This window comes from Phycodurus eques, chromosome 13 (assembly GCF_024500275.1).
Source record: "Phycodurus eques isolate BA_2022a chromosome 13, UOR_Pequ_1.1, whole genome shotgun sequence".
NCBI classification, from domain to species: Eukaryota; Metazoa; Chordata; class Actinopteri; order Syngnathiformes; family Syngnathidae; genus Phycodurus; species Phycodurus eques.
The window spans coordinates 17,839,425-17,866,739 of record NC_084537.1 but is presented as its reverse complement, the minus strand read 5'-3'; the positions used below and the strand labels follow the sequence as shown (position 1 = coordinate 17,866,739).

At 42.2% G+C, this 27,315-nt stretch overlaps 2 protein-coding genes across 16 annotated transcripts in view; both read left to right on the top strand.

Moving 5' to 3' along the window:
- Positions 1–1,251: 1,251 nt before the first annotated feature.
- Positions 1,252–9,952, top strand: LOC133411800 (transmembrane protein 200C-like). Its single transcript, XM_061694491.1, has 2 exons — positions 1,252–1,335; positions 6,831–9,952. Exon 2 carries the CDS (start codon positions 6,864–6,866, stop codon positions 8,226–8,228), a length of 1,365 nt encoding a protein of 454 aa, XP_061550475.1. The 5' UTR covers positions 1,252–1,335; positions 6,831–6,863; the 3' UTR covers positions 8,229–9,952.
- An 8,538-nt stretch (positions 9,953–18,490) lies between these two features.
- The window catches only part of LOC133412137 (band 4.1-like protein 3), a 36,588-nt gene continuing 27,763 nt past the window's right edge, over positions 18,491–27,315 (top strand). For 6 of the 15 annotated variants that reach the window (XM_061695251.1, XM_061695246.1, XM_061695253.1 and 3 more), the window contains exon 1: positions 18,491–18,708. The gene's annotated coding sequence lies outside the window, so the exon portion shown is untranslated. The remainder of the gene's footprint in view (positions 18,709–27,315) is intronic. The other 9 variants (XM_061695259.1, XM_061695258.1, XM_061695257.1 and 6 more) reach the window with 5 other exon arrangements.

Genomic DNA, 27,315 nt, shown 5'->3' with positions numbered 1-27,315 from the left:
AATTCCCCTTAAACCTTCCTACGCGTTAAATACGGCGGAGAGTCAATGTTGTTTACGTCATTTAAATGCTCCATTGTGCCCCCCCCCCCCCTCCCGCACTCCATCATCCACCCGCCAATCATGACAATAGCGTCTCTCAGTATTCACACTCACCGACACTATCCAAGACTAATACTGTGTACGACACATGCTTGCACGTACATCACATATTTAAAACCACCGCAATGGATTTGAAATAGTGTAAACTACAATGATCATGTCAGGACGGAACATGACGATGATGAGGTGGTCCAATACGAGAGCTGCATACGAGAATTCTGCCTTTTCACAGATAATAACAGACAATATACTGTACATAGTGTCATAAACAATTGGAGGAGGCCCTTGTACTACTACTACTGCTACTACTACAAGAAAAATAACTTCATCATCATAATCCCAGAGGATTGTACATGAAATGGACTCAAATGTAATTACAAAGAATACATGATAATAGAAATACAAATAAAATGATACATGAACTAATTATAATCTTTCAAAACGTGGTTAATTTGAGATGAGGAAAGTCAAATAATAAATGAATCATCAATACAGTATAAGCAAATAATCGAAGACAGAAATGAATAAGATTTGAAAATGTAAAAGAACAAATAAACATAAATATGCAGATACATTAACAAATGTATGAATATGATTAAATCAAAATTGTAAGAAAATGAGTAAATACATGAACAATTTAATGACAATAAAATACATTAATATTGAAATACAATAAATACATAAACTGGTTCATTCCAAATAAGTTAATGAAGATATAATAAAAATATTAAAATAAAGGTTGCAATATATTTCAATAACATTTGAAATAATATAAAATAACAAAGGAAAAATAATGATCCAAATAAAGACACGTGGCAACTAAAATGAAACATAGATTGAAATCCATCATATCTCATTATGATGTGAAACAAAGTATACAACCGCCACAAAGGATAAACACATGGATGCGGCTCACGCATTGGATGAGAGCTAAGTGTGCAGCTCTGGATTATTACAAACCAGCATGCATCTGAGTCAAAGATGACAAATGGGCACCATGTAGAGCAGCCCCTCTTCCTCTTCCTCTTCCTCTTCCTCCCCTCTTCCTCTTCCTCTCCTGCTCAGCCCGCCCCTGCCTGCTTGCTTCGGCTCCTTTCGCCTTTGAGCTTCAGGCGCATCCATTGTGAGCTCTCTCTCTCTCTCTCTTTCTCTCTCTCTCGCTTGCAGCTCTGCCACCAAAGTGGCGCACATCGACGACGATGCCTCCTTTTGAGGATGCCCCCAATTTCTAAGCAGGTAAGCCTGATCTACTGTACAGCTGCAATGAATGAATTTACATGTTTAACACATTCGCTGCCATTGACGGCTTTAGAAGTCAAATATCCATGTTAACTGGGAAGGTTGGCAGTGAATGAGTTAAAAAGAGCACCCTGTTGGATTAAAGTGTTTGTGCCGCATTTTGGGAAGACCATGAACGCACCACCGTTCCGGGCGATGCAGCCGAACTTTTTGTTTTTATGGATCTTATGTGCATTTATTATTACGCGCGTGTAGGAGGCGCGTGTGATTGTGTCTTTTATTGATTGATTTATTTATTTATTTTTGTCCACGGCTTGTGTGCCCAAATTCGGCCGTGTTTGGAGCCTCCTTGCATGTGCGTCGGTTCTGGACATTTTCAGCTACACACACCCACACCCACACACGAACGCATACACATTTATATACAACACAGTACACATACGCATACTCTCACAGAGGGGAAACAGATGTGCCGTCATGTCAACAGAGCATTACTCGTGCAACATTGCGCTAAAATAAAGCGCCCACCCTCCTCCTGCCCCTCCTCCTCCTCCTCTTCATCATCTTCCAACATTTAGACCCGAACCGAATTGAGCAGCTTGGCAGAAACGCAAAACGGTCCACACCCACTCATGATGCCCCATCTCCTAACCCACTCTACCTAAAAAAAAAAAAAAAAAAAAAAAATGTAATAAAAAAACCCTCTACCATCACGCTTTGATGATTCCTGCATGAATATGATGAAAAAAATGAAAAGAAAATGTATTAGTACATAAACACCTTGCCCACCACCAGTCTAATTATTATAATGTAATTACCGGATAAGGCCGTTATCCAGTAATTACAGCCCTACACGTGTGCATGAGACACTTCATTAAGTAGCCCTGCACCAGCTAATGAGGTTAAATGTGAACAATTTGCTTTTATATGCATATTAAAATTCGATTTTGATTGATGCACAGTGTTGGGAAGATGACTTTGCAAATGTAGTTGGTTACAGTTACAAGTAATCCTGTTGAAAATGTGATACAAGTGTAACTATTTCATTTACTTTAGCAAAGTAACATAACAAATTACATTTGATCACATTTTGATTCCTTTTCTTAAGTTTGAATGAATGCACCAACAGAACCCTTGGAGTGGGTTAAAACTGGAGATCGTTATTTTGGAATTCATTATATATATATATATATATATATATATATATATATATACATATAAACTGATAATAACATGATCAAATGTAAATGCATAATTTGAAAAATGTGTTTGTTGCATTATACATATAATATGTACAGCATGTGGAAAACATGATACCATGTTGACCTAATGACAAATGTGCACAATTTAGATAATAGTGCTTCAAACCGTTCCGTTAAAAAAGGTCCAAAATTATAAAGATGAAACTGTTAAAAAGTAAATTTTCTTTTGCGTTCAAATGTGTAAGTAAGATTCTAACTTTTTTGAAATCTCAGACAAACTAATAGATTGCACAACAAGGTGGCGCTTCAAGGTCATATTTGGAAAAGTATGTCACGTTTGAGACAATCACAAGTGGCGGCTTTCGAAAAAGGAAGTCATGTGGAAAAAAATAATAAAATCTGAACTTTTGCGGCTGTTTTTCAAATGTAACAAAATTCTAATCGTGGACATTTCCAAAAGCAACTGAAATTCATTACTATTTTTTTCTCCCAGTAATGGAATACTTAAATTTGAAAAGAACATTGACTTTTGAACAGTTTGATCTTCATAATTGTGGACTTTTTAATGGAACCGCCACTTATCTGGATTTTCATATGAAGAAATATTGTCTAAATTGTTCACATTTGTCATTCGGTCAACATGGTCTAGTGGTTTTCCACATGCTGTACACATAAAAGACATAAAACATGTCTTCACATTTTTATGTCTTTACATTTCAGCATGTTTCTTTAGTGGTGTACGGTTCTATGGCTGTCATCGCACTTTTTCTGCGTGATGATAACCGCAGAACTGGGGGGGGAAAATGGAACTACCCTTTCCTTTTTTTTTTCTTCATGGTTATCATAGGTTTTGGGCATCGATGGTTCTACGGTTATCGTCACACTCTTGCGCTTCCTGTGCCGCAGACAACAACACTGCTCCTACATTCGTTGTTCCTCTTCCCCTCTCAGCAGTAGTAGACGCCCGTGCTTCCAATAGTGCTGCCAACACTTTCATATTTATTAAAATGAATACAATTCATTTAATAGTACTAACTAATAGTATTAATACTGCTAGCCCCCCATAGCATTATTATGATTATTGTCAATAAAATTAATACACAAAACCCCACCCTGACATGAACAGTTCTGGGGGCAGGGAAATATCTCAGAAATCATATTTGTATAAGTATTTACAGCCTTTGCGGCCTAACTACAGCCTCAGGTGTCTTCAGACAGTTTCGCTCTCCGCGGACAGGTGTGTGTCTTTCCAAAACATGTACCGTCAACTAAATGTACCACAGGTGGACTGTAAATACGTACTTATATACTACTAAAATAATAATAAGAAGAAGAATTTAATTATGAGGTGTTTTGCGTGGAATTTTGAGGAAAAAACGATTTTTTATATATTTATATCATATTTAAACAATTTTGTTGGAAGGTTGTAACAATGCAAAGTGAGCCTGTATGGCTACTTTTCACTGGAGCGCATCATATGGCGTCGTAGTTGCTATTTAACGCTCCTAATCTGATGATTCTGATGATTGTCCAGCTGTGCCTAATCATGTGGCCCAAGATATCAGGACATGTTGCGAAACCTCTCATGAGCCCGCTTAGCTGGCTTCAAACCAACACTTTTATGTGACAAATGTCAATCGAAAGTGAGCATTATTACCATTGTAAAGCCTTTTTCTTTTTTCGAACACGTTGCATCAGATTGTACGTGTGTACCTAATATTGTGGCCTAGACGTGTTGCGGAATAGGCCTCACACACACACACACACACACACGAGTGTGTGGTCTAATTGCAAGGGTGTACCTAATGAAGTGTCCTACCAGCGTGCGTGTGTGTGTGCGCGCGGCTGTCATCTCGAGGCACGCCGACGCTGAAATTGATTCGCTCCGAGAGCGGGAAGGATTGTGGGCGGGAGGGCGTAGGTGGGCTCAACACGCCCGCTGGCCTCCTGTCTGGACGCATCACATCCTCTCGCCGGCGCAGAGGCCCGGCCCAGAGACGCAGATCCAGTGGCATCAGATTGGCTTTTTTGATGAGTAATGTAGCTGAAGTGGTGCGTTTTCCGCCTCTAGGTCAAACCCGACCGGGTTGACTCGCCCACTGAAGCTCAAAATAATCGGTAGCAGTTCTATTTTTGCAAGGTGTACGCTTTTAAAATGCTCCCAAAGGCCTAACTTGTTGACTTTGTGTCGGTTGTTTGTGTGTTGAAAAATAGAGCCTACTTTCCGTCTGTCCTTCTTCCAATATTATTGGTCGAACCAAAATGGAATCAATGCCTCCCTTATGATGTAGATGATCATGTGAAATGGGAGGGCTGTTGTTTATATTTCATTCACGTTGTGGTTTGAAAGTATTAACATCAGTATCACCATAGCAGCCTCTGTTTTATCGTAGCGGGAGGTCAGGAGATTTGTGGTATCACCCACCATTTTCCTCCAATTTGCCTTATCTACTCAATGTCACAGAAGATAACTAGTCTCCTTCTAGTGGGAACCCCCCCCCCCCCCCCCCACCCCCCCAAAAAAAAAAAAAAATCACAGCCAAAGTACATCCATCCATTTTCTGAGCCGCTTCTCCTCACAAGGGTCGCGGGCGTGCTGGAGCCTATCCCGGCTGTCATCGGGCAGGAGGCGGGGTACGCCCTGTACTGGTTGCCAGCCAATCGCAGGGCACATAGAAACAAACAACCATTTGCACTCACAGTCACACCCACGGGCAATTTAGAGTCTCCAATTCATGCATATTTTTGGGATGTGGGAGGAAACCGGAGTGCCCGGAGAAAACCCACGCAGGCACGGGGAGAACATGCAAACTCCACACAGGCGGGGCCGGGGATTGAACCCCGGTCCTCAGAACTGTGAGGCTGACGCTCTAACCAGTCATCCACCGTGCCGCCAGCCAAAGTACAGTTGGGCCATATTTATCTTATTTAGCATTTTATTTAGCAAACGGATTTCCTTATCGATAAGGAAATCCGTTTGCATTCAATGTATTTGCATTAAATCTCTGTCAAATGATATTTTTTTGTTGTTAATTGTTGCCAGGCAGAATTCACGGCGCATAATATCAGGCATTCCCACCCCCCACCAAGTAGAAGGTGAGCCGACGGTATCAGAAGTTCACAACCTACTGTCTGCTTCTGCTAATAGCGCAGGGTGGATCAATACTGAATCGATACATCGATAACAGACGAATGGAATTGCTTCCCAGGATTGTAATGACAAAGATGATCATTTGAAATGAAAAGGCTATTATTCATCTTCCTTTCACATTTTTTTTTTTACACATTTTTAAGTTTTGATATCGGTATGGTATCGGTGATACCAGTCTTTGCTCTACTTGTATCGATAAGGAAATTTGTGGCATTGCCCGTCACTGTCTTCCAACTCAATTTATGTTCGCAACCTCACAGATGACAAATATTCTACGAGTGACCAATCCCTTGTTATTAGGCAGAATTCATGGCACGCAATCGCCTGCATTTTTTCCCCCCCAGGACTATAATCACGAAGATGAACTTTGAAAATGGAAGGGCGATTGTTAAACTTCTTTTCACACGTAAAATCATCTAAGAATCAAGCTAACTTTCTACATAATTATTTTACAAATGAAGCACTACGCTGTATTAAATAAAAGTACAAATCGGAAAGCTTTTTTTCCCAGTAGTCTTGTTTTCCCACCTTGGTCCCATCTGTGTGTAATGCGCAGGTGGATTGTACGGCTATTTTTATGAGGTTTTACACTAACTTGATTCATTGTTGCCAGGCAGATTTCATGAGGCTCAATAGTAACGGCCCCGTTGGCCAATGAAAACAAATTAACATAATTTGCGAGTGACGGCCATTCAGTTACTTGAATGTCAAACCAGTGTTCTGTACTCCTGGGAAGTTAATTTATACTCAAACCATTTTCACAATGTAGGCACTACTCTGTATTACTTGTAATTATTTTTAACAAAACAAAACAAAAAGTGATATTACAGTGCAGTGGGTCTCCCCTGGCAGGAGGAACACAATCGAAGTTAAACCCAAAACACCTGTCAGAATAAAATTGTTTTGTACATTTTACAAATGAAGCGGTAATCTGTATTAAATACATAACGCAAACTGGAAAGCCTTTTGTCGCAGTGGCAGTGGTTCCCTCTGAACATCTGGTGGTGGAACCCCAGTTGCTAATCCAGAAATCCGCTGTGATAAATCAGGATTACGCGTATAATCTCTGGTTTATAGCAAGCGTCTGCCATCTGCTCGGCGCGGACCCTCACGTTCTGCCTCTTGTGCCCCACCTCCAGGTTGAGTGACAAGCCTATTGCTCGAGCGCCGCCATGATCGCCACGGGCGGCCTGCTGCGCATGAACCGGCGCCAGGACTCCCTGCGCTCCAAGAACCGCGCCGAGAACAAGAAGAAGCGGAAATCCAGGAAGAAGAAGAAGAACGACGTGGTGGTGGTGAAGGGCAAACTTAACCTGTGCTCGCCCGCCGGCCTGGTGGCGGCCGTCGGGCTCTTTGTCCTCATGGTGGGCATCTCCATGGCTGTGCTTGGGTACTGGCCCAGCCAGAACCAGCAGCAGTACCAAGAGCGCCGACGGACTGGGGTGCACCACGGCAGGATGAGTTACTCCCAAAGCCCCAACGCGTCCTCCGATGCGGACCGAGATCCCCCCAAGTTGCTGAACCAGAGCCACTCCACCAGCGGCGACATGGCCCCGTCCCCTGCCCACTGCGGCTTCCTGTGCGACTTCCTGGACAACTACCTGTACTCGGACAACCTCAAAGTCTTCGGACCACTGGTGATGGGCATTGGGATTTTCCTCTTCATCTGCGCCAACGCAGTCCTTCACGAGAATCGTGATAAGAAAACCAAAATCATCAACCTGAGGGACATCTACTCCACGGTTATCGACCTGCACAGCGTCCGCTCCAAGGAGTACTCTCCTCTCAACGGTTTGGTCAACTACACCCAGTCCAAGAGCGCGGAGGGTTCGTCGGGGGGCCACCCGGCGGGGTGCAGCTCCTGGCCCTCTTCTGCCGGACTGGGCAGTGACGAGGTGTTCCGGCGTCCATCGCGTAGCTGGTCCAAGGACGTCCAGACCTTCACAGACACGGTGTACAGCATCTACAAGGACTACAGTAACGGCAGTGAGGAGGCCCCTCGCCCCCGTCAGTGGGACCCCACCTCCATCGTCACCTCCTCGGTAAACGCCTTCACCCTCCCGGTCATTAAACTCAACAACTGCGAGGCGGAGGAAGACGTGGTCATCGAGGCGGCGAACGACCACGAGGAAGCACAGGGCGACGGAGTGAAGACGAGCCCGCCGCGCGAGGACGTACCCGCCGCTGAGCCCCCCCAGTTGTTCCCGCCGTCCCCAGTCGCCAGGGCAATGGGCTCACGCCTGTCCCTCAACTCACTCACGGACCCACCCAGGTCAGCGCGCCGCTGCAGCCTGTCAGTGACGGCGTGCCACCAGAGCGAGCGGGGCAGGCGCTTCAGTTGCCCCCGCCTGGAGCGCTCTAACAGTAAGGGCTACATCAAACTCAGCGATCTCGGGGGCGAGTCCTTCGACGCGCCGGACGCTTCTTTAGGGGGGTACGGCGAGCAGGAAGTAGCAGCGATGGGCGCGGCGGCGGTGGAGCAGGACGCTCAGAGGGACGAGGGACAGGCCACGCCCAGCACTTCTGCAGAATCCTAAAGGAAAACCTGAGAAATTCTCAAAAACCCCTTTCACACCGCTTAACCATTAAACCAGCATTTATTCGGTTCTGGCCTTCGGACAGCGGGATGTTGAAATATTCACATAGCCGCAGTGGGTTCGCGCATTCAGTTAATTAGATGCGTGGTCAGCATTAGCATCTGACAGCGACATTTGCTTCCAACACAAAAGGAGCGTGGCCAGTGAGTCGCGAGTATTGGTCCTCACACACAAGCGGCGCTACACCTCGCCGGAAGCTGACAAATTCTAAAGCCTTCAAAGCTCTCATAAGCCTCTTTCACACTACTCTCCAGCTGACAAATTCACAGGTCAACATCGGTAGAAAAGGCTTAGATCGCAGCGTTCCGCTATTCTCTTCACATAGTTTCCGTCCACCTTTGATACCATAAATCTTAAACCCTTGAAAACTCTTGAGAAGCTCGGCTCACACTTTCAAGGCCACGTGAAACTGGGCAATCTCGGGGGCGCGTCGTAGCGGCGACGGACCCAGCAGAAAAGGGCTGAGGACGCACGGGGGATAAGTGAGGCCCAGCGCCTCTGCGGAATCCAAAAGGACATCCAGAGAAACCCTTGTAACCCCCTTTCAAGCTGCCCGCTAGTTGAGCCGGCGTTTATTTGGCTCTGGCTTTCAGAGAAAACGACATTGTCATGTCCATAGTGAGCGTTCACATTGCCATTGCGGAATCACGCATTCAGATAATTATATACGTGTTCAGCATCGAGAATCTAGGACATCAAAAACTTTAACACACAGAGGCGGTCTCTTCCCCTATTCCCTTTCACACAGCTGCCATTCCTTGTCGGAAATCAACAAGTTGACTCGGTTGACTCCAACCCTTCCATCCCGACCTGGTACCTTACACACAGGATAGCGAATTGGAAATAAAGCTGGCCTGTGTGTAAGAGGGCTTTTAACACGAAGGGGCAGTCCAGGTTTTCCGCTATTACCTTTCACACAGCTGCCAGTCCACCTCTGATACTACGTCGGAAGATGTAACATTTTGAGGTCTACTTCACCCCCCGATTATCCCCGTACCTTTCAAGACGGATAGCGAGCCGGGAAAACGGCCGCTTGGATGGGGACGGTGTACAGGGGTGGTTCAGCTTGATTCCTTGCATGCCGCACGGATGCAGGACAACGAGCCGGAAAAATCCCTGCTTGGATGGCCAGTGTGAAAGGGGCGCCGGTCCACGTCTTTGCTTCGTACCTTCTGGAAGCGAGGACGGCCACCGCTATGAAGCCTCAAGTGCGAGGAGCCTCCTTTCCCGCACACACCACTGCTCATCCGTTCAGATGTGATTTTTCTATTTTTTCAATGTAGCAAAAGCAATACTAAAGACATTTGAAGGGTTTGTACACAACAAGCAGGATCAAATTCTAGTTGTTTTTTTTGTATAGCGGCAGAGGTGGGGGGGTTAGTAGCTCGTAGAAGTGCAAAGATGACTGAAGCACCTGTAGCATCAAACTGAAACAGTCTACACTTGTCAAGATGAATCTCAGGTAGACGTTTGATTTAGGAGCCGGCGTGCACATTTCACTTCGTGGTGGACTGACTTTTGAACTGCAACCGCCAACCGCACTCCCGTTCCCTTTGACCCCGCTCCCCCCCCCCGACACTGTCGGTGTCCTTTTTGTGCACAAGCGAATGCAAAGTAGATTGTTTGCGCCAAATAGTTTCACTTGCATCACCGACAACCATTAAAAGAGGATGAAACAAGTTTGAGTCTTTTTTTTTTTTATATGTCAGTTTTAGATTCATCACCACACTTTTGGTATCTGTGGGACCCTTAATTGTGGCAAATTAAGAAATATCACACGAGAGGTAGTGATGTGTCGTGGGTATCATCACGGCTGTGATTCGGATTTATACAACAGTTCTGCAAGCGGCATGATTGGTTTGTGTGTTTAATCGGTTATTCAGTATTTGTCACTTATTACAATGACACATTTCATGTACAATAACCAACGACTATTGATGTAGGCCAAATGAATGGCCAGATCGCCTGTGAGGCGGCGTGTTCTATAAACTTAAAAGTCCCAAGTGCTGTTCTACTGTATATCATCACTCATGGAATGTCTGCTTGGTCGGTGTTGAATAATGTCTTCTATTAACATAGAATAGGAAATGGAGAGGAATGTGCCGCGCTCTGTTTCTTTTCCAATTCTCTGGCGTACGAATCGTTTATTTACAGCCTGACTGCCCTCCAGCGGCAATTGAACAATTTGTTTAGTTCCACCTCTCCTTCAAGTCGCCTCTAGATGGCAGTAGTGTCGTGAAAGGGGTGGTGGGGGCGCAGTGTCTATTTCGGGGACAGTAGAGGGGCGGGGTTATGGCCGGTTTGCTTCCTGACTTTACAGGTTTCTGCTCATAAACATAAAACTACTTTTATTATGATTTTTCCTCGTTACTTTTACATTTTTCAAACAACCTTTTCAATGCTAAAATATGTATCAGGCATTTTGAAAAGTTAAAAATCAAGAATTAAAAAATGCAATAAAACGGTAATACTTATTTTGTATTATTATTTTTAAATTTTTCAAACACCAATTTTTGATGAAATGTGCATAGGGTTAAATTGAGCAGTTTTAAAAATGTAAAACTAAAGAAAAAAGGTTGTGTTCCAAATCTAAAAAAAAACTAAAGGATAAAAAAAAAAAAAAAAAAAATTATTTTTTTCAAATGTAGTAAAAAAATTAAACCATACAACTTAACTTTTTAAGATTAGTTTTTTATGTATTTTTTTAAATATGATAAAGGATGCAGGGGTTGCATTGACCTGTTTTCAAAGTTCAACAATAAAGAATGTTTTTTTAAATAAATAAATAAAGATAAAAAGATATAAGATCAAAGAGAGACGAGAGATAAAAGATAACACTTCTTTTTATTATATCTATCAATAAATTGACAGTGAAACATGCGGCAGGTCACACTGACCCATGAGGTCATGCAAAGTAGGGTTTCAAGTCTGAATTAGGGTTTGAAATAATATTTAGCGTTTCAAATTTGGATTCAAATTTAGGTGTAGGGCTTCAAACCCGGGTTAATGGTTTAAAGTAAACTTTTAAGACACAGTTAGGGTTTCAAATTAGGATTTCAAACAAGGGTTAGGGTTTCCAAATAGGGTGAGGTGTTCAAATTAGGTTTTTAGCCACCATTAGGGTTTCAAACTAAGGTTTTAAGCAAGGGTTAGGGTTTCATAGTAGACTCTTGAGTCAGTGTTAGGGTTTTAATGTTAGGCTTTCGAGTCAGGGTTGAGGTTTCATTTTAGGTTTTTGAAGTAGGGTTTCAAGGCTGGGTTAACGTTTTAAGGCAGGGTTAGGATCTTCATAAAAACTATGTGAACAGTCCCAGCTACATTTTAATTCACGCTTTAACACTCCTTAACTGTCATACAATGGAAAAATAAGTAAACCATCATTGATGTTTAACCCATTCACTGCCATTGACGGCTGTGGAATTGTTGTTACGCAGTGAATGAGTTAAATACGAAAGAAATAAAACACTTGAGTGTTAACGTCAATGAAGGTGAAATACACAAGCAAAGGTGGATTCAAGTCTGTTTCCCTCCCAAGCAACCCACTGGGATGCAGCGAAACTTGTAATTACGGGGATTAAGAGCAGGGAATTCCCAGGTTCCCTTTTTGACCTGCAGTGCGGCATTTGTATTTATTTTTTTTTTTTTTTTTATACTGTATTTACCAGGCGTTTACAGACTCTTACTTACCGCGATGTCATCAGCAATGAAGGCTAGCGGCCTATCTCTGACCGTTCATCTCAAGGATGCCGATCAATACCGCTGTCACGATCAATACGTCTGCCATTGTGCTGATGGAGGAGGAGGCGCAGTGCACCACACAAAATGGAGGATACGGAAAGGATAGCTCATCACAATGAAGTTGCAAATCTCTGCGATTACTATGTACATGAAAATACATTTATTGTTAAATAGAGCTAAATAAAATAATCAAAAACTTCATCACAGTTTGTGTTTTAAAGAGATTTTCTTAGGATAACCATTACATGTTGACCCTAGCAATTGTAAGATGAAAGAAAAAAACAAATACACCCACACAATAAAATATGATGAAATCATTATGATGAATATTATTACATGATGATGAATATTATGATGAAATCAGTCCTTGTTCTGTCTTTCAGAATATATGAAAATAAAACTATATTACTAATATCTTTACATTTTACTTAATTTTAATTATTTTTTCCTAATCACGTTGTCAGACTATTTAATGTATTAAATAGTTGTTTATTATTAGTAGTAGTAGTAGTATATATTTTGTACATTTATTTAGTAATATTCATTCTACATTTTAAAATATTTTATGTTGATCAACTGGCAGCAATCCAATAAATGTATTTTAGGAAGGGCCACTGCGTAAGTCTGATCACTTGACGCCGATAAATAAGAGTTGGCCACTTACAGACTTTGACAGTGCGAGTAGGGTATTTATAGTGGGAATGAGGATTAGCCTGGGATTGGGATATCTCACGAAAACACGGGCTCGGTTGATTGAAGACTCAAACTTTTCTTTGATGTTTACCAAAGCATGTAATATTCGGTTTGCGCAAAACTCTAAATTGCGTTCCGATGTTGGTGAAAAATGTGTTTGGTTCTTTGGTAACTCAAAATTGTCTGATGATTACAAAAAAAACAACAACTCTGCTCTGTTTGTTGGAGACTGAAAATTGTCTTTGATGTTTATAAAAAAAAAAAAAAAAAAACCTATGTAAGGGTCACTGAATTCTCCTCTCATTTTTATGAAATTTTGTTCGGTTTGTTGAAGATTGAATTGTCTTTGTAGTGTGCGAAAAAACTCGGTTGTTCGCAGTGAAATTCAGGTGGATGTGATCGATTGCTCGGTGCAGAGTTGTTGATGCCGTGCGATTGGTTGTTTGGTGCTAATTGGGAAGGGTGTGATTGGTTGCTCAGTGAACTTTTCAACAGGTACGATTGATTGTTTGGCCAAAGTTGTTCGGTGCGAAGCCGTCAATGGTCGAGGGGTTGCCGTAATTGGTTAGGGTGTGACAGCTTTTTCAAGTAATATCATTTATGAAATTTACTCCCTCTATGGGATCTCTGGTGAGCTTCTTGGTGGCTTGTCTTAGCTACAACCCTGGTTGAAGATCAAGGCAGCAGTTTTTCAGCCCCTCCCTTTCCTCCAAAACTGTTTCCTCTGGAGTCACAATCATTAGTGTGTCATTTTCCAAAGGTTGCAAAAACCTTTTTTTTACAACCGCTTGCCATAAGACGTGCTTTCCTTATGCTGACTGTGTGTGTTCACAGGGAGATGATGAGGGACCTTTGGCCCAGTTTGTCCCGTCCAAATCGGGTTTTAATGTTGCCACGTGTGTGCTCGCTGACCTGGTTGCTGAACGGTGCCGGACAGCAGGGGGCGGTAGCTTAGACTAATTGAAGGTCGCATAGAAGCAAGCAGGCTGGGAGCCAACTTGTTTGCAGTTCATCCAGTTCAGGCTGCGGCCTCCAAGCTCAATGACAATCAGAGGCTGAATGCTGCAGTGTACAGCAAGGAAGACGATGACTTGAGATATGACAAATAAATACATAGATCATTACGGACAGTGTGTGCCATCAGTTGCGTGACGTGAAGTTGGGGCCAGGGGGTGTCACCGATTCTTCGGTGATTGTGATTGGTTGTTCGAAGGGAGTGCGATCGGTTGTTTGCTAAGAACTTGCTGACGGTTGTTTGGCAAAAAGTTGGTGATGTGTAGGGTGCAATCGGTTGTTCGATACCAAGTTGTCGCCGGGGCGTAACTGGCCGTTCAGCTTGATGTTGTCTTCGGCAGAGGTGTGTGATCGGTTTTTCAGTGATGCATTTGGTTGTTCGCTACATAGTCGTAGACCAAGGAAGCACAATCCGTTGTTTTCTGCGAAGATCTCGAGAGAACTCGTGATCGTTTGCTTGGCACAAACATTTTGTCGAGGGGAAGGGTGACAAAATGTGGATGTGGAGTGCAATCGTTGTTCGTACAAAGTTGGTGTTGTGGGGAGTGCGATCGGTTGTTCGGTGGGAAGTTGTTGATGGTGGTTTGGCAAAAAGTTGGTGACGGGTTGGCGATCCGTTGTTTAGTGCGAAATTGGTGTTGTGGGGGGTGTGATTGGTTCACTGCAAATATGTTACCAGGGGGTGCGATTAACTGTCCGGCGCAAAGTTTTTGACGCGTGTAATTGCTCCTTCAGCAAACTCGGTTGACAGTAGGGTGCGATTAGAAAGTCGTCAACAGGGGGGGTTGCAATCGTTTGTTCAGTGCAAAGTTGTCGACATGGAGGTGCGTTGGGTTGTTCGGCACAAAGATGTTGCCTGATTCAGGGTTAAACTCGGTCGAGGCTGTCAGATGAAGAGCAGCACAGGAAAAGGAACAGGGAAGTGTGCGTATGCAGCTAAAAAGTGAAGACTTAAGCAGCCGCATAAGCTAAGCAGAGTGCACACATCACATGTCGGGTGTCGTTATGCTGAGCCAGCGTGCGCCACGAGGTTGATATGCGCACATACACATTTTTATCCCATAAGAAGACACAGGGCACATAAACACAGCTGATACGGGCACTTTTTTTTTTTTTTTATTGCGAGTGTGCTCTTATCATTTGCATTTTCAGGATTTACGTCATCGCGGATTTGTGACAACTCATCAGAACAACAATGCTCTCAGAATACAACGTACAGTTGCGCGCAATTCTTTTCGAGGATGGTAGACATAAAAATGAAGCGAAAGAACAGACTTTGTTGCGAAAATGATTTGAGGCAAGTGAAACCCAGCGTATCTGAGCTTATCTCTGTGAGGCAGCACCACCTATGACTGATTTGCAGTGAATATCCATTCACGTTTTTTTTTTCAGGTGTTTCATTTTTGAGTGAAATTCACGATTTGTTGGTTTTGGTTTTTTTGAGCACAAAAGTTTGATAATTTGCCATAAAGCGCAAAAACCCACGCGTTTTTTTTTTTTTTCAGAGGTTGACCGAACATCTTGTGCGTGAAGAAGGTTCCAGCGTTATTATTATTAGAACATAATTGTTTTGTGAACAACTGAAGAATGTCTGGTATGGAGGGATATATTGTGATCATCTACAACTGTACATCTTTAGTTCTTCCTCGAACCAGTCAGCCTAGCGCATGATGTTGCCTGCCAAGTCAAAGCTGTTAAGAGTTGTTCACGGTTAATGGAGGCATCGCATCATAGTAATGACGACAACAGTGACATTGCGATACTTGTGCACGATGTCAAAGTGAAAAATGATCCTTTGTTTTTGCTTTGTGGGCATAAAGGAATATGTTGTTACCTCTAGTGTCAGGCTGCAAGCAGGCCTCACTCTCCCTCTGGATTTTGACACGCTTGCTTAATGACCCGTGCTACAATTAGCTCGGCAGCGACTTAAGAATCACCTATTTAGAGCACGCCGGCCACGTCTCACGGAATTTGCGCGCTAAATTGGAGCACGAATATGCAGGGCGTGTGTATGTGCTGGCACGCGGCATGTCGGCAATTAAATGAAATAAAAGTCCAACGTTTGACCTAGTTGGGTCAGGTCCCCTGTGGGAGGCAGGAGGCAAAAAGGCACAAAAACACCTGCAAGGAACAACTTCATTCAAAACCTGCCTTGGCGTACTTGTGTGTCTCGGAAGCTCATTAGTAACACTTTTGAGTGCTTTGCAATATTCATGCGAGAGACATTCAGATGGTCATCAAAAAAGCACGAGTTTCAAATGAAGCAATACAGTCTAAATGTCTCATTTCATGAATGTTCTTCACAAGAAAACATTCACGTTTAGGCATCAAACTCGTGCGAGACGGAATCAACAGGGCCTTTTCTGGTTGCAGCCGAGTAGTGGACTCAAATCTGCCTCGACAATTTCACACAATCTTAATTATCAATGATCGATTAATTGTCTTTAATGACCAAGGTGTAACACAAGTGTAAAAAGCAATATTTTTTAATGTATTTTCGGCTTCACCTTTTTGGATTTTGTAATATTTTTGTATTTTTTTCCCCCAACATTTGTTTAGTTTTCATTCAGTATTTTTGTTATTTTCTTTTTGTGTTTTATTTTTTTTCTATATTATGTCATTATACATGATCTTATTTTTCTATAGAGTATACAGTACTTGTGTATTTTTCAACTAATTTTTATTTTTTTCCAAATTTTAATTGTCTTCCTATATTTGCTCATTATTCATTTAACTTTTCAATATTGTGATATATTTTTCAATTATTTGTGTATTTTTTCGTATATAATGGCCTGACTGCCACTATACATTCTTAATGGTCACACAAGTGTAAAAAGAAGTTAAGTGCTGTCAAGACACGGCGAGGGGGGGACTCAATCACCCAGAAATACATTGAATGGCAAAGGCATAACGCATGGGCGTAATGGAGGCACTCTCGTCGATAGCTGTGCGGCGGTAAACCTCACTGCTTGACACCTCCAGGGACACACGAATGATTGATGGCCGCTTTTAGTTTGGCGGGGCTGTGTGTGCCTGCGGTTTACTTACATTTGCCAGCTTTGAGTCAACAGTCACAGAAAGTGATTTGTATCTTGTCATCTACTCCGAATGATCTATAAATTAGTTTTTTGGGGTTTTTTGTATATATAGGAATTGTTGTGCTGGTATTGTACTGAAGTTCCCAAGGCTTTATATTAACAAGCAACTTGCCTACATATGACACGCATATGTTAAACATGTCATATAAGTGTAATTACAATTAACAAATAAGTTAACCACTGTATCATAAAATGGAATAAAACTAAAATACAGCAAAACTTTTGAAACCTTTTGAAGACACCTGACATGGAGAACGTGAAGTGACATCATCATTTTGTGCTCATTAACCTGAAGTCTTGCGAGATTTGCTGATGACACACACGACGCTTTGGTTTTTGAGGCATACGTTTAAGATTTCAGTCCGACTTTTCCAACTTTGGGGACGTTTGTATGCGAGTCAGAATTTTGTGTGGTTTGCATCGTTGTACAGCTTTTAAATTGGATCTCGGGGTCGCCACAGCAAGTTACTTGCATGATTTGTTTGGCAACAGTTTTTATGTCTGATGCAACGCACCGATTTATTATTTTTTTTAAATCCAAGTTTAGGACCCGCCGTGGCTGGGAGTCGGGACAGTGGCCAGGAATCGAACTCACGCCATCTGCACTACTGCGACACTACTAGTGCAAACTGGCCTTCCATCCATCCATTTCCTATACCACTTATCCTCATTAGTAGTAGTGTCACACTCGAGACCGGTCTTGGTCTGGTCATTTTGAAGGTCTCGACTCCCAAAAGCCTCGGTCTTGACTCGGTTTTGGATTGGCCGGACTGCTCAAGACCAGCACTGATCTGCTATTCATTATTGTGATAAGGTGAAACACTTGGTAAAATAACAAATACACTACCTTCAATTCATGTTTCACAATCCCCTCACCACAATTACTACAACCTTTGCAGTGTTGTCACTGTATGCAGCTAAAAAGTGAACTGAACCAATTATTTATTAAAATGAGGTTGATTTAATTTATTGTATATATTATATAATTATATCATACTTACTGCATTATTTACAATACATCAATTTACCAAATATTCAATGAGGTGAATGAAGAAAAAAAAAATATATTTTTTAATTAACCAATTTTCGGGAAAACAAATCATGCTACAATTATTGCAGGAACTCTTGCAAGTCTCAATCCTCTGTGGGCAGGGATTGAAGAATGGAGTGGGCCATATGTGACCTGCAGGCCACATTTTGACCACCACAGTATGACATTAAAATTTTATTAAAACATGTTATTACATTTTACATTTTTATTCATTCATTATTTATAAATAATTATAATTAATAAATATTTAACAACACTTCATTTTACCAATATTGTTTTATTATATTAGGTACAATAAATAAATGTACTAATTATGTAGTGAAATAAATTAACAAAACATTAGTAAATTAATTATTACATTTTAAATCAACCAATTTTAGGATAAATGTAATGCAACAAATATTACAGGTCTTTTGCTAATGTAAATTCTTGAAGGGCCGGATTAAAGAGAGGAAGTGATGCAGCATTACTACTGCATCACTGAAAAATTTTGCTATTTTTTATTTTTTTTTTGGTGCATCCACTGAACGCAACAAATGCGACTCGTTGACGTCACTGGCTGCCTTTGGAACAGTGCTGTATCATTCCCTATAAAAATCAGCCTCGTTCCATTAATTGGCCGTGCGCGGGAGCGCGCGTGAGTACGCGCACGTAACGCCAGTGTGTGCGCACGTGCGCGTGGATTTCCCACAATTCTCCAGTCGCTGGTGGCACGGCTTGCGTTGGAGGGCGGAGAGTCGAACGAGCGGCGCTGTCAGGGAACGCAAGTCCTCGCACGCCGCGTGCGACCCGCGTAACCAGCCCAGCGAGGAACGTCTTCGTCCTGGTAATGAAAAACATTTTGGTCACTTTTTTCATGTATCGTCACGGTAAACAATGGCGGGGGGGAGCTCGTCGTCACGTCAGAGGCGCCGCTGTCACGGTCGTGGACGTAACGTAAGTGACACGCATTGATGTTTGTATCGAGAATAGCCGCGTTCAAATAACTCGTTTTGGGTTGTTTTCTACGTTGTGCTAACTAAACGTTAGCATGGGAAGCTAAAGTTGTCGTGAGGCTAAAGCTTCAAGAGACACTTAAAAAGGTGAGCTAGCTGCTTTGCCGTATCAGCCTCGAGGCGCGGGGGGGGGGGGGGGGAGTAAATGGAAAACAACTCTGGAGCTCAACTTTGGCACAAAATGACGCCTCCGGTTGTATCCCGTCGCGGTCGAGTAGCGAGGGGGGTTGGAATTTGGAAGGTTATCGACAGCCAGGACGGCACACATTGTAGGGCTGTTTTTGATCTGCACTGCGGGTAGGCGTGGCTAGGGTGACACTCATTCGGTGGGGCTGCTTTAGCATCCTCGCATCCCTCCACTAGCTGGTCTTGAGTCAGTGAACCAGCTGTCTTTTAAGACGCACACTGGTCTGTTGTTGTTCGACATTGTGGCTCTTGTTGGCCATTCATCTGCTTAACGAGTGTGTCTGTGTAGCTGCCTTTCTGTTCTCATTTCGTGGGTACTTTCAACCAGTAGCAATGATTTGCTCCATGTTCACCAAATCAAGTCTCATCCACTGACCGATTACCTTAACGGAACCTCAATTTAGAAGTTTTTACAGGCACGAGCATCGCTCGGCCGAAGTTCTTGCTTCAAAGTCTTGAATGCATTCCCAGTTGAAGTTTAAACATAAAACCAAGACAATTACACATTTTGTATTCAGTCAACCCACGTAACAGACTAATGTATGCTCGGTTAATGCGAACATGCAATGCGAAACACAATACACACGCTAACGAGCAACTAGCATCAATGTTAGGGTAATAATAACCTTTGAACACAAACAGTGCAGCAACACATGTAGACGGAGAATATAACTAGCAACATGACTAGATTTCCCCAAAATGACAATCTGTCAAAATGCTCAGTATGGTTGGAATTGCCACTTTAATGCACCAATTCATAGGATGGGTTCCATAGAATTTTTTTGTGTGTCGGGGAGGGGGGGAGAATTGCCTTTTTGGGGAATGTTATTGTGTTCGTCTTTCTAAAAGCTGGTCGAAAAATGCCTTCAAACTAGAGTACAACAGTATAACTTTATTTTTCAACATATGTCCTGGACCCTTTGGTTTCACCTGCTATTCGGAAAACTTCTCTGATTGGCTGAAAAGTTTCAGTTAAAATATCCCCCCAATAATTCCAATGGGTTTTCCGAGTCAATGCGTCAAAATTAGCGTGATGTTACAAATGGCATTACTTGACCTAAAAAGCCGTTTTAAATAACTCATCATGGGGAGTAGAATAAGTACCTCCGTAATCCATTTTTTTTTTTTGTCAATTTCTTAAAGGGGATTTTATAGGACTTTGAAGTGCTCATTCCATGGGTTTTTTTTTTTTGTAGAAAATTCCACAAAGATGGTAGCCACTTGTAAAGTTGCAAATATAATAATACTCAGTCATGTATAGCAGTGGTATAAAAAATTTCTTTTTGTCATGGGCCACACAGTAATTATGAAATTGAAATCAGAAGGCAAGGAGAATAGTTTGTTAAAATATTGTTCAAGTTACTGTTAAAAGGTGTTTGGTAACGCATAATGTTTTTGCAATAGCTCAACATTTGTTGTTTGTTGTGTTAAACACAAATAAAAACAGAATACAGTGACTTGCAAATCATGTTCAACCTATATTTAATTGAATACACGACAAAGACAAGATATTTAATGTTCAAACTGATCAACTTGATTGTTTTTAGCAAATAATCATTAACTTAGAAATTTATGGCTGCAACACGTTCCAAAAAAGATGGGACAGTTGGCAAAAAAGACTGAGAAAGTTGAGGAATGCTCATCAAATACCTGTTTGGAACATCCCACAGGTGAACAGGCTAATTGGGAACAGGCGGGTGCCATGATTGGATATAAAAGGAGCTTCCCTGAATTGCTCCGTCATTCACAAGCAAAGATGGGGCGAGGTTCACCTCTTTGTGAACAAGTGCGTGAGAAAATAGTCAAACACTTTAAGGACAATGTTCCTCAATGTACAATTGCAAGGAATTTAGGGATTTCATCATCTACGGTCCATAATATCATCCAAAGGTTCAGAGAATCTGGAGAAATCACCGCATGTAAGTGGCAAGGCCGAAAACCAACAATGAATGCCCGTGACCTTTGAGCCCTCAGGCGGCACTACATCAATGTGTGAAGGATATCACCACATGGGCTCAGGAACACTTCAGAAAACCAATGTCAGTAAATACAGTTTGGCGCTACGTCCGTAAGTGCAACTTTAAACTCTGCTATGCAACGCAAAAGCCATTTATCAACGACACCCAGAAACGCCGCCAGCTTCTCTGAGCCCGAGCTCATCAAAGATGGACTGATGAAAAGTGTTTTGTGGTCCGACGAGTCCACATTTCAAATTGTTTTTGGAAATTGTGGACGTCGTGTCCTCCAGGCCACAGAGGAAAAGAACCATCCAGACTGTTACGGACGCAAAGCCAGCATCTGTGATCGTATGGGGCTGTGTTAGTGCCAATGGCATGTGTAACTTACACATCTGTGAAGGCAGCATTAATGCTGAAAGGTACATACAGGTTTTGGAGAAACATATGCTGCCATCCAAGCAACGTCTTTTTCCATGGACGCCCCTGCTTATTTCAGCAAGACAATGCAAAACCACATCCTGCATGTGTTACAACAGCGTGGCTTCATAGCAAAAGAGTGCGGGTACTAGACTGGCCTGCCTGCAGTCCAAACCTGTCTCCCATTGAAAATGTGTGACGCATTACGAACCGTAAACTACGACAACGGAGACCACGGACTGTTGAACAGCTGAAGCTGTACATCAAGGAAGAATGGGAAAGAATTCCACCGACAAAGCTTCAAAAATTAGTGTCCTCAGTTACCAAACGTTTATTGAATGTTGTTAAGAGAAAAGGTGATGTAACACAGTGGTAAACATGACACTGTCCGAGCTTTTTTGGAACATGTTGCAGCCATAAAATTATTTGCTAAAAACAATAGTTGATCAGTTTGAACATTAAATAGCTTGTCTTTGTAGTGTATTCAATTAAATATAGGTTGAACATGATTTGCAAATCATTGTATTCTGTTTTTATTTATGTTTAACACAATGTCCCAACTTAATTGGAATTGGGGTTGTAAATTGTTTTATTATAATGCCCCCTGGTGGTCAACGCCGACACACCAAAAGGAGCACATTGTTAATGAGCATTGAAGCATGCAATCATGATGCACATACTGTTAATTCTATATTCATCCATTTTCTTTACCGCTTATCCTCACTAGGGTCGCGGGCTGCTGGAGCCTATCCCAGCTATTTTCGGGCAGGAGGCGGGGTACACCCTGAACTGGAGGGGCCGGGATTTGAACCCCAGTCCCCAGAACTGTGAGGCTGATGTGCTAACCAGTCGCCCACTGTGCCGGCTTAATTCTAAAAATTCTATTTAATTGTCATTACTGTATTATTTTATAAAGTACAATATTGTAGAGTGCTGTTTCTCTTATTACAAAAGCAAATTACAAAATGTGTTTTTGGGAGGATGCAACGGATTAATGGCATTTTCATCCAGTGGGAAAAGCTGTATCTTTGGGATACGAGTGTCTTGAGTTACGAGCGTGGTCACGGAACGAATTGAACTCCTAAGTCAAGGCGCCGCTGTACCAGTGGTTGACCCTCAGGGCCAGCAAGGTTTTCTCTGATGGGGAAAACACAATCAGAAGCATCTCAATTTCCACCATTTGCATTAATGTAGGAATGCCCTTCATTCATCTCAGCTCCTCAAAAACGTTTTGTTACATTTTTAAGAAACTGCTTTATTGTCAGACACAGCAAAACCTTTTTCCACTTAGCAGCTGAGTTCAGCACTGTGTGTATGCTTGTATTTATTTTTTGGTTTTAACTTTAAATGGTCCCAAAATGGCTGGTGCCCCTTTTTCAATGGCCTTTCATTGAAATGTGGCGGTATGTTTTTTGCTGTCGATCTGAGTAAAAGAGAATAGTCACTGGCCTTTTAGGAGGGAATTGTAAGCATGTAATGGTAATAATGTTACGTAGCTGACCTCACCAACCCACCACGGTGGAAACACAATCTCTAGATGGGCATCAAGATATGCTGTGGCCACAGGAAGCTTGCATTGTGTGTATGATCAAAGTGTGTCACCTTGGAGTTACAATTTTATAGTTTGAGTGTCACAAAGATAAGACCAATGGAAAGTTTGCAAGGCATCCGCTTGGAGGCCTTTTGCTGAATCGCTGATATTTTTATAGTATTTGTTGCTAAGTGTGCATGCAAAAAGGGGGGTTTGACAGCTAGTTGGACGACCTTGTACTTTCCGTATGTGATATACGGGTCTCGCTTGGATCGAGTGGCCTGGCTGAACACTGTGATGACGAAAACAGATCTCTGCTTGTTTGGATATCTGGAATTGTTAAGGCCGGTACGACACTCCGCACTAAGCAGCAGGATGTGAAAGCGTAACCTGGGAATGTTTTCCTCAGGTCTGCTTGGAAAAGAAGTCCAATTAATTGAATGCCCCTGAAGTTGTAGTATTGAAAACAAAAGTCCTCCAAAGTCGTTGGAACTTTGAACTTTTTTAAAAAATTTGAACTACAAAATTTTTTTTTTTACACTTATTTTAGATGGTGGGTTAAGAAGAATATGGACCTGAAGTTACATGAGGTTGTCACTTATTGCGGCAGAGTGTTCTGTTGTTGCATTCACAGTTTTCAGTCTGATCTGATACACCTGTGGAGGGTGTAGCTGGGGGGTTGAAACACTCACTCACTGCCATCCAAGGTGTACTGAACAGAAATGTGCTGTTGACAGTCAACTAAGATTTGTTCAGTTTGGTACGTTGCACATTTTTTTGTTGTTGCGTCAAAGAATATCCAACTTCTAACGTCTCACTTTCCAGTCCAATCTGGTCTCAGTGGTACACTTGTGGAGGCTTTAGTTGTTGTCGAAACACTCAAACATTTACCAGTTCAAGCAGCACTGGCCTGAACTGATTTATACTGTTTCAATACAGCTTGGTTTGGTATGTTTCTCTTGGTGTTGCATCACTAAATATCAATTCAAATCAAATGTATAAAAAAAGGTTTGGGGCTGGTGTACTGTACTGAAAAAATATTCAATAACATCGATTGATCGACTCCACTTTTAATACATTATAATTGAATACAAAACATCTGTCATTGTTCAACCCGTAGTTTACAGTCAAGTGAGGTTCAACACTGTTGGATAAATTGTGTTTTTTGGCATTACATCACTAAATATTCGACCCATCCAGTACCACTTCTCAGTGCAATCTGGTCTCCGTGGTACACTTGTGGCAGATGTACCTGTGGTGGAAACACTCTTAACGAATGCAATTGTACATTCCATTCATTTTGGTACACAGTTCATTTTTTGGTGTTGCATCCTTTGTTTCAGTCCGATCTGGTCTGCTTGTGGCGGATGTGGATGCAGTGGAAAGGCAACTAGTTTTATTGCACTTAATACAAAATATTTGGAAAAAAACAACATAAAATTCTTACTAATGAAGTTTCCTTGTTGTGATCGTACATGATTGTGAATTTTTTGGTTTAATTTACAACTACAAATGTTCAAGGCCCGAGTATCGGGTTCATTTTAACTTGTGGTGTCCTACAGTAACGCGTCAGGAATGCTGGTACAAGTTGTAAAGTTTATTAACAGTTGAATGTACTATTATATTAATTAACTGCCTCACAGTTCTGAGGACCGGGGTTCAATCCCCGGCCCCGCCTGTGTGGAGTTTGCATGTTCTCCCCGTGGCTGCGTGGGTTTTCACCGGGCACTCCGGTTTCCTCCCACAGCTCAAAAGCATGCATTAATTGGAGATTCTAAATTACCCGTAGGTGTGACTGTGAGTGCGACTGGTTGTTTGTTTGTATGTGCCCTGCGATTGCCTGGCAACCAGTTCAGGGTGTACCCCGCCTCCTGCTCGATGACAGCTGGGGATAGGCTCCAGCACGCCTGCGACCCTAGTGAGGAGAAGCGGCTCAGAAGATGAATGAATGAACTTTTACACATAACTTAGGCACTTCAAATTGGAAGCTAATGATTGTTGTTTAAAAGCAGCTGCTTGCTGGTGCGATACGCTAGACTTTACCTATGATCGACTCATCTCAAAAGTAATTGGTGACTAGTCAACTATCAAAATAATCGTTTGTGGCAACCCGAGTCCAGTTTTACTGCCGTGTGCAATGTGGTCTCATCGTTAGGCTTGTGGTAAATTTGTACTTGTACAGTCAATCACACTTAAAGATGGCGACAGTTTCCATTATCCCATTATTTCCCATGGGAATAATTGGTTTCCAAGCCAAGCAAATCCGAGGTCAACCAGCATCCCAATTCAAGATCAGAAATGTTTCAACACCTCAAATTTAATAAAAAGTCTTGAGATCGTGACTGGGTATAAATGAAGATTCTGTGACAATCTCATCATTACAGACAAGCAAACAGGTTGTTTTGGACCAAACAAATCAATAGCGCAGCCCTCCTTCTGTTTCCAATTCAGGCCACTTAAAAGCACTTTGGGGATCTGGAAGCTCTCAATCCAAACGTCCAGACCCAGCAAGATGGTTTCTTGTTTCAGTGGCCGGGATTGTGCACGGCAGCTGTCGGCTCCCGGCGGCCCGTGTCGGGAGGGGCCGGCTTTGCATACGGCCGGAGTGACGTGTCAGAAAAATGCCGGGGATGTAGCCTGCGCGCGCCTCCGGGGTGCTCGTAAGTGTGGGGGGCGGGGGCCAGCTGTGTTGTACTCTGGCTAATGGCACTCTGCACAGATGGCCACCCCTCATCCTCTGCATATGTGACATGATCTCAAATGGACCTTTCAAAATGAGATTGCCATCCATCCGGCAGCAGTGAGGCGCTCTGTGACATTGATGTAATGTAGCCATACAATGTGCATAATAAACCTTTGCTCTGCTATTTAGACTTAAATATCTTCTTGATGGATTTGATCAGCTCCTCTTGGATTATTTTGGAAACTAGAGAAGACTTAATGATTCCCCGGAGGATGCTTTGTTTCTATGTGGGAGACACGAATGTCCATAAAAGACAGAAAATGTCCAAAGTTTGGGATTATTTCACACCTACAAAGGAAGAAAAAGTGCAATGTGTCTATTGCAACAGCACGTCTGTGATCCCAGACACAAGGTAACTTAAACATTGTTAGCTAATTAAATGTAGCCTACCAACCACTGGTTAGAAAGTACTATGTCCCGACAAGTGGTCAAGATTAGACTCTACTGCTGGATCACTTATGAGTTTCAGATGCGCCAGAAACTAATCTGATTGTCATACGACTGCACACCTTGTTCCCGGCGTTTACTTCGCAACTAAAAAAATAAAATTCCCAATGTGATAAAGGTCCTTATTCCAAAAAGTTTTTGGCGCAATGCCTTTCAACCAAGCAATTTCTGAAAGTGCCTCTCAAAGCTTAGACTCGATTTGACTTTTGTTGTTAATTGAATTGGATCGCCTTTCTCTCTTTATACTATCACAAAATGGGTCGTGAATGTGTCTTTCTTTTACACATAATGCCTGTAGCGGTCCATGCACAAGACGTCTTGTGTGCTTTGTTGCGTTCCCCCTGTGAGGAGCGCCTGTCACCAATGACTGAACGTATTGTTCCTCTCATTTCTATCGTGCTGAAATGCCCTTTTCCCTTTTCTCATAGTTCCTTTAAGGCAAAGGTCAGCTGTACTGCCATTTGGATCATGTGACTTAATCACTTCCTGGTACAAAAGCTTGTAAACATTATTTCGTAACCAACTTTCTACACCCTTACGAAGTTACAGAGTCTGGATATTTGCAAGCAACCCGTTCAGCATGCTTGGAGTGCTCCGAGATACGTCCACTGACGGAAAGCAATTTCAGAATTGCTGTAAACACTCGAGACTTTTGAGTGTTCTGTTTAGTTGCCGAGGCGGAATTTACTGCCGCTTTTAAATCAACACGGTTAATTTCTGCTCTGCTGGTTCATTTGTTTTGGTTGGGTTTATATTCACATTTAAAATACAGTAGTTTACATTTTGAAGTTCCAACAGTCTGGATAGTGTTGCTTAAGTGTTAGCTGATGGTAGGATCGGTTTGGTCTCTCTAATATTTGTATGAAAAGTGATTGTGTTGATGTTGTGCATTTGGAAATATTATGTATACATTGTATTAATACAAAGATGAAGTATAGAAATGGAGACTCTAGTAAACAACCAATTCAGTACCAGCAGTAACCAGTATTATTTGGGATTGTTGTTGTCGTTTCAGTTTTGAACAAAGGTCTTTTTGTACACAGATAATCAACATTTATTGCCCTTGACTTACTGTATCGCATTGTTATCGTACTGGTAATACTATTGTACATACATGCAGCCAGGCTCCGTGCACTTTGGTACAAATTCTGTAAGA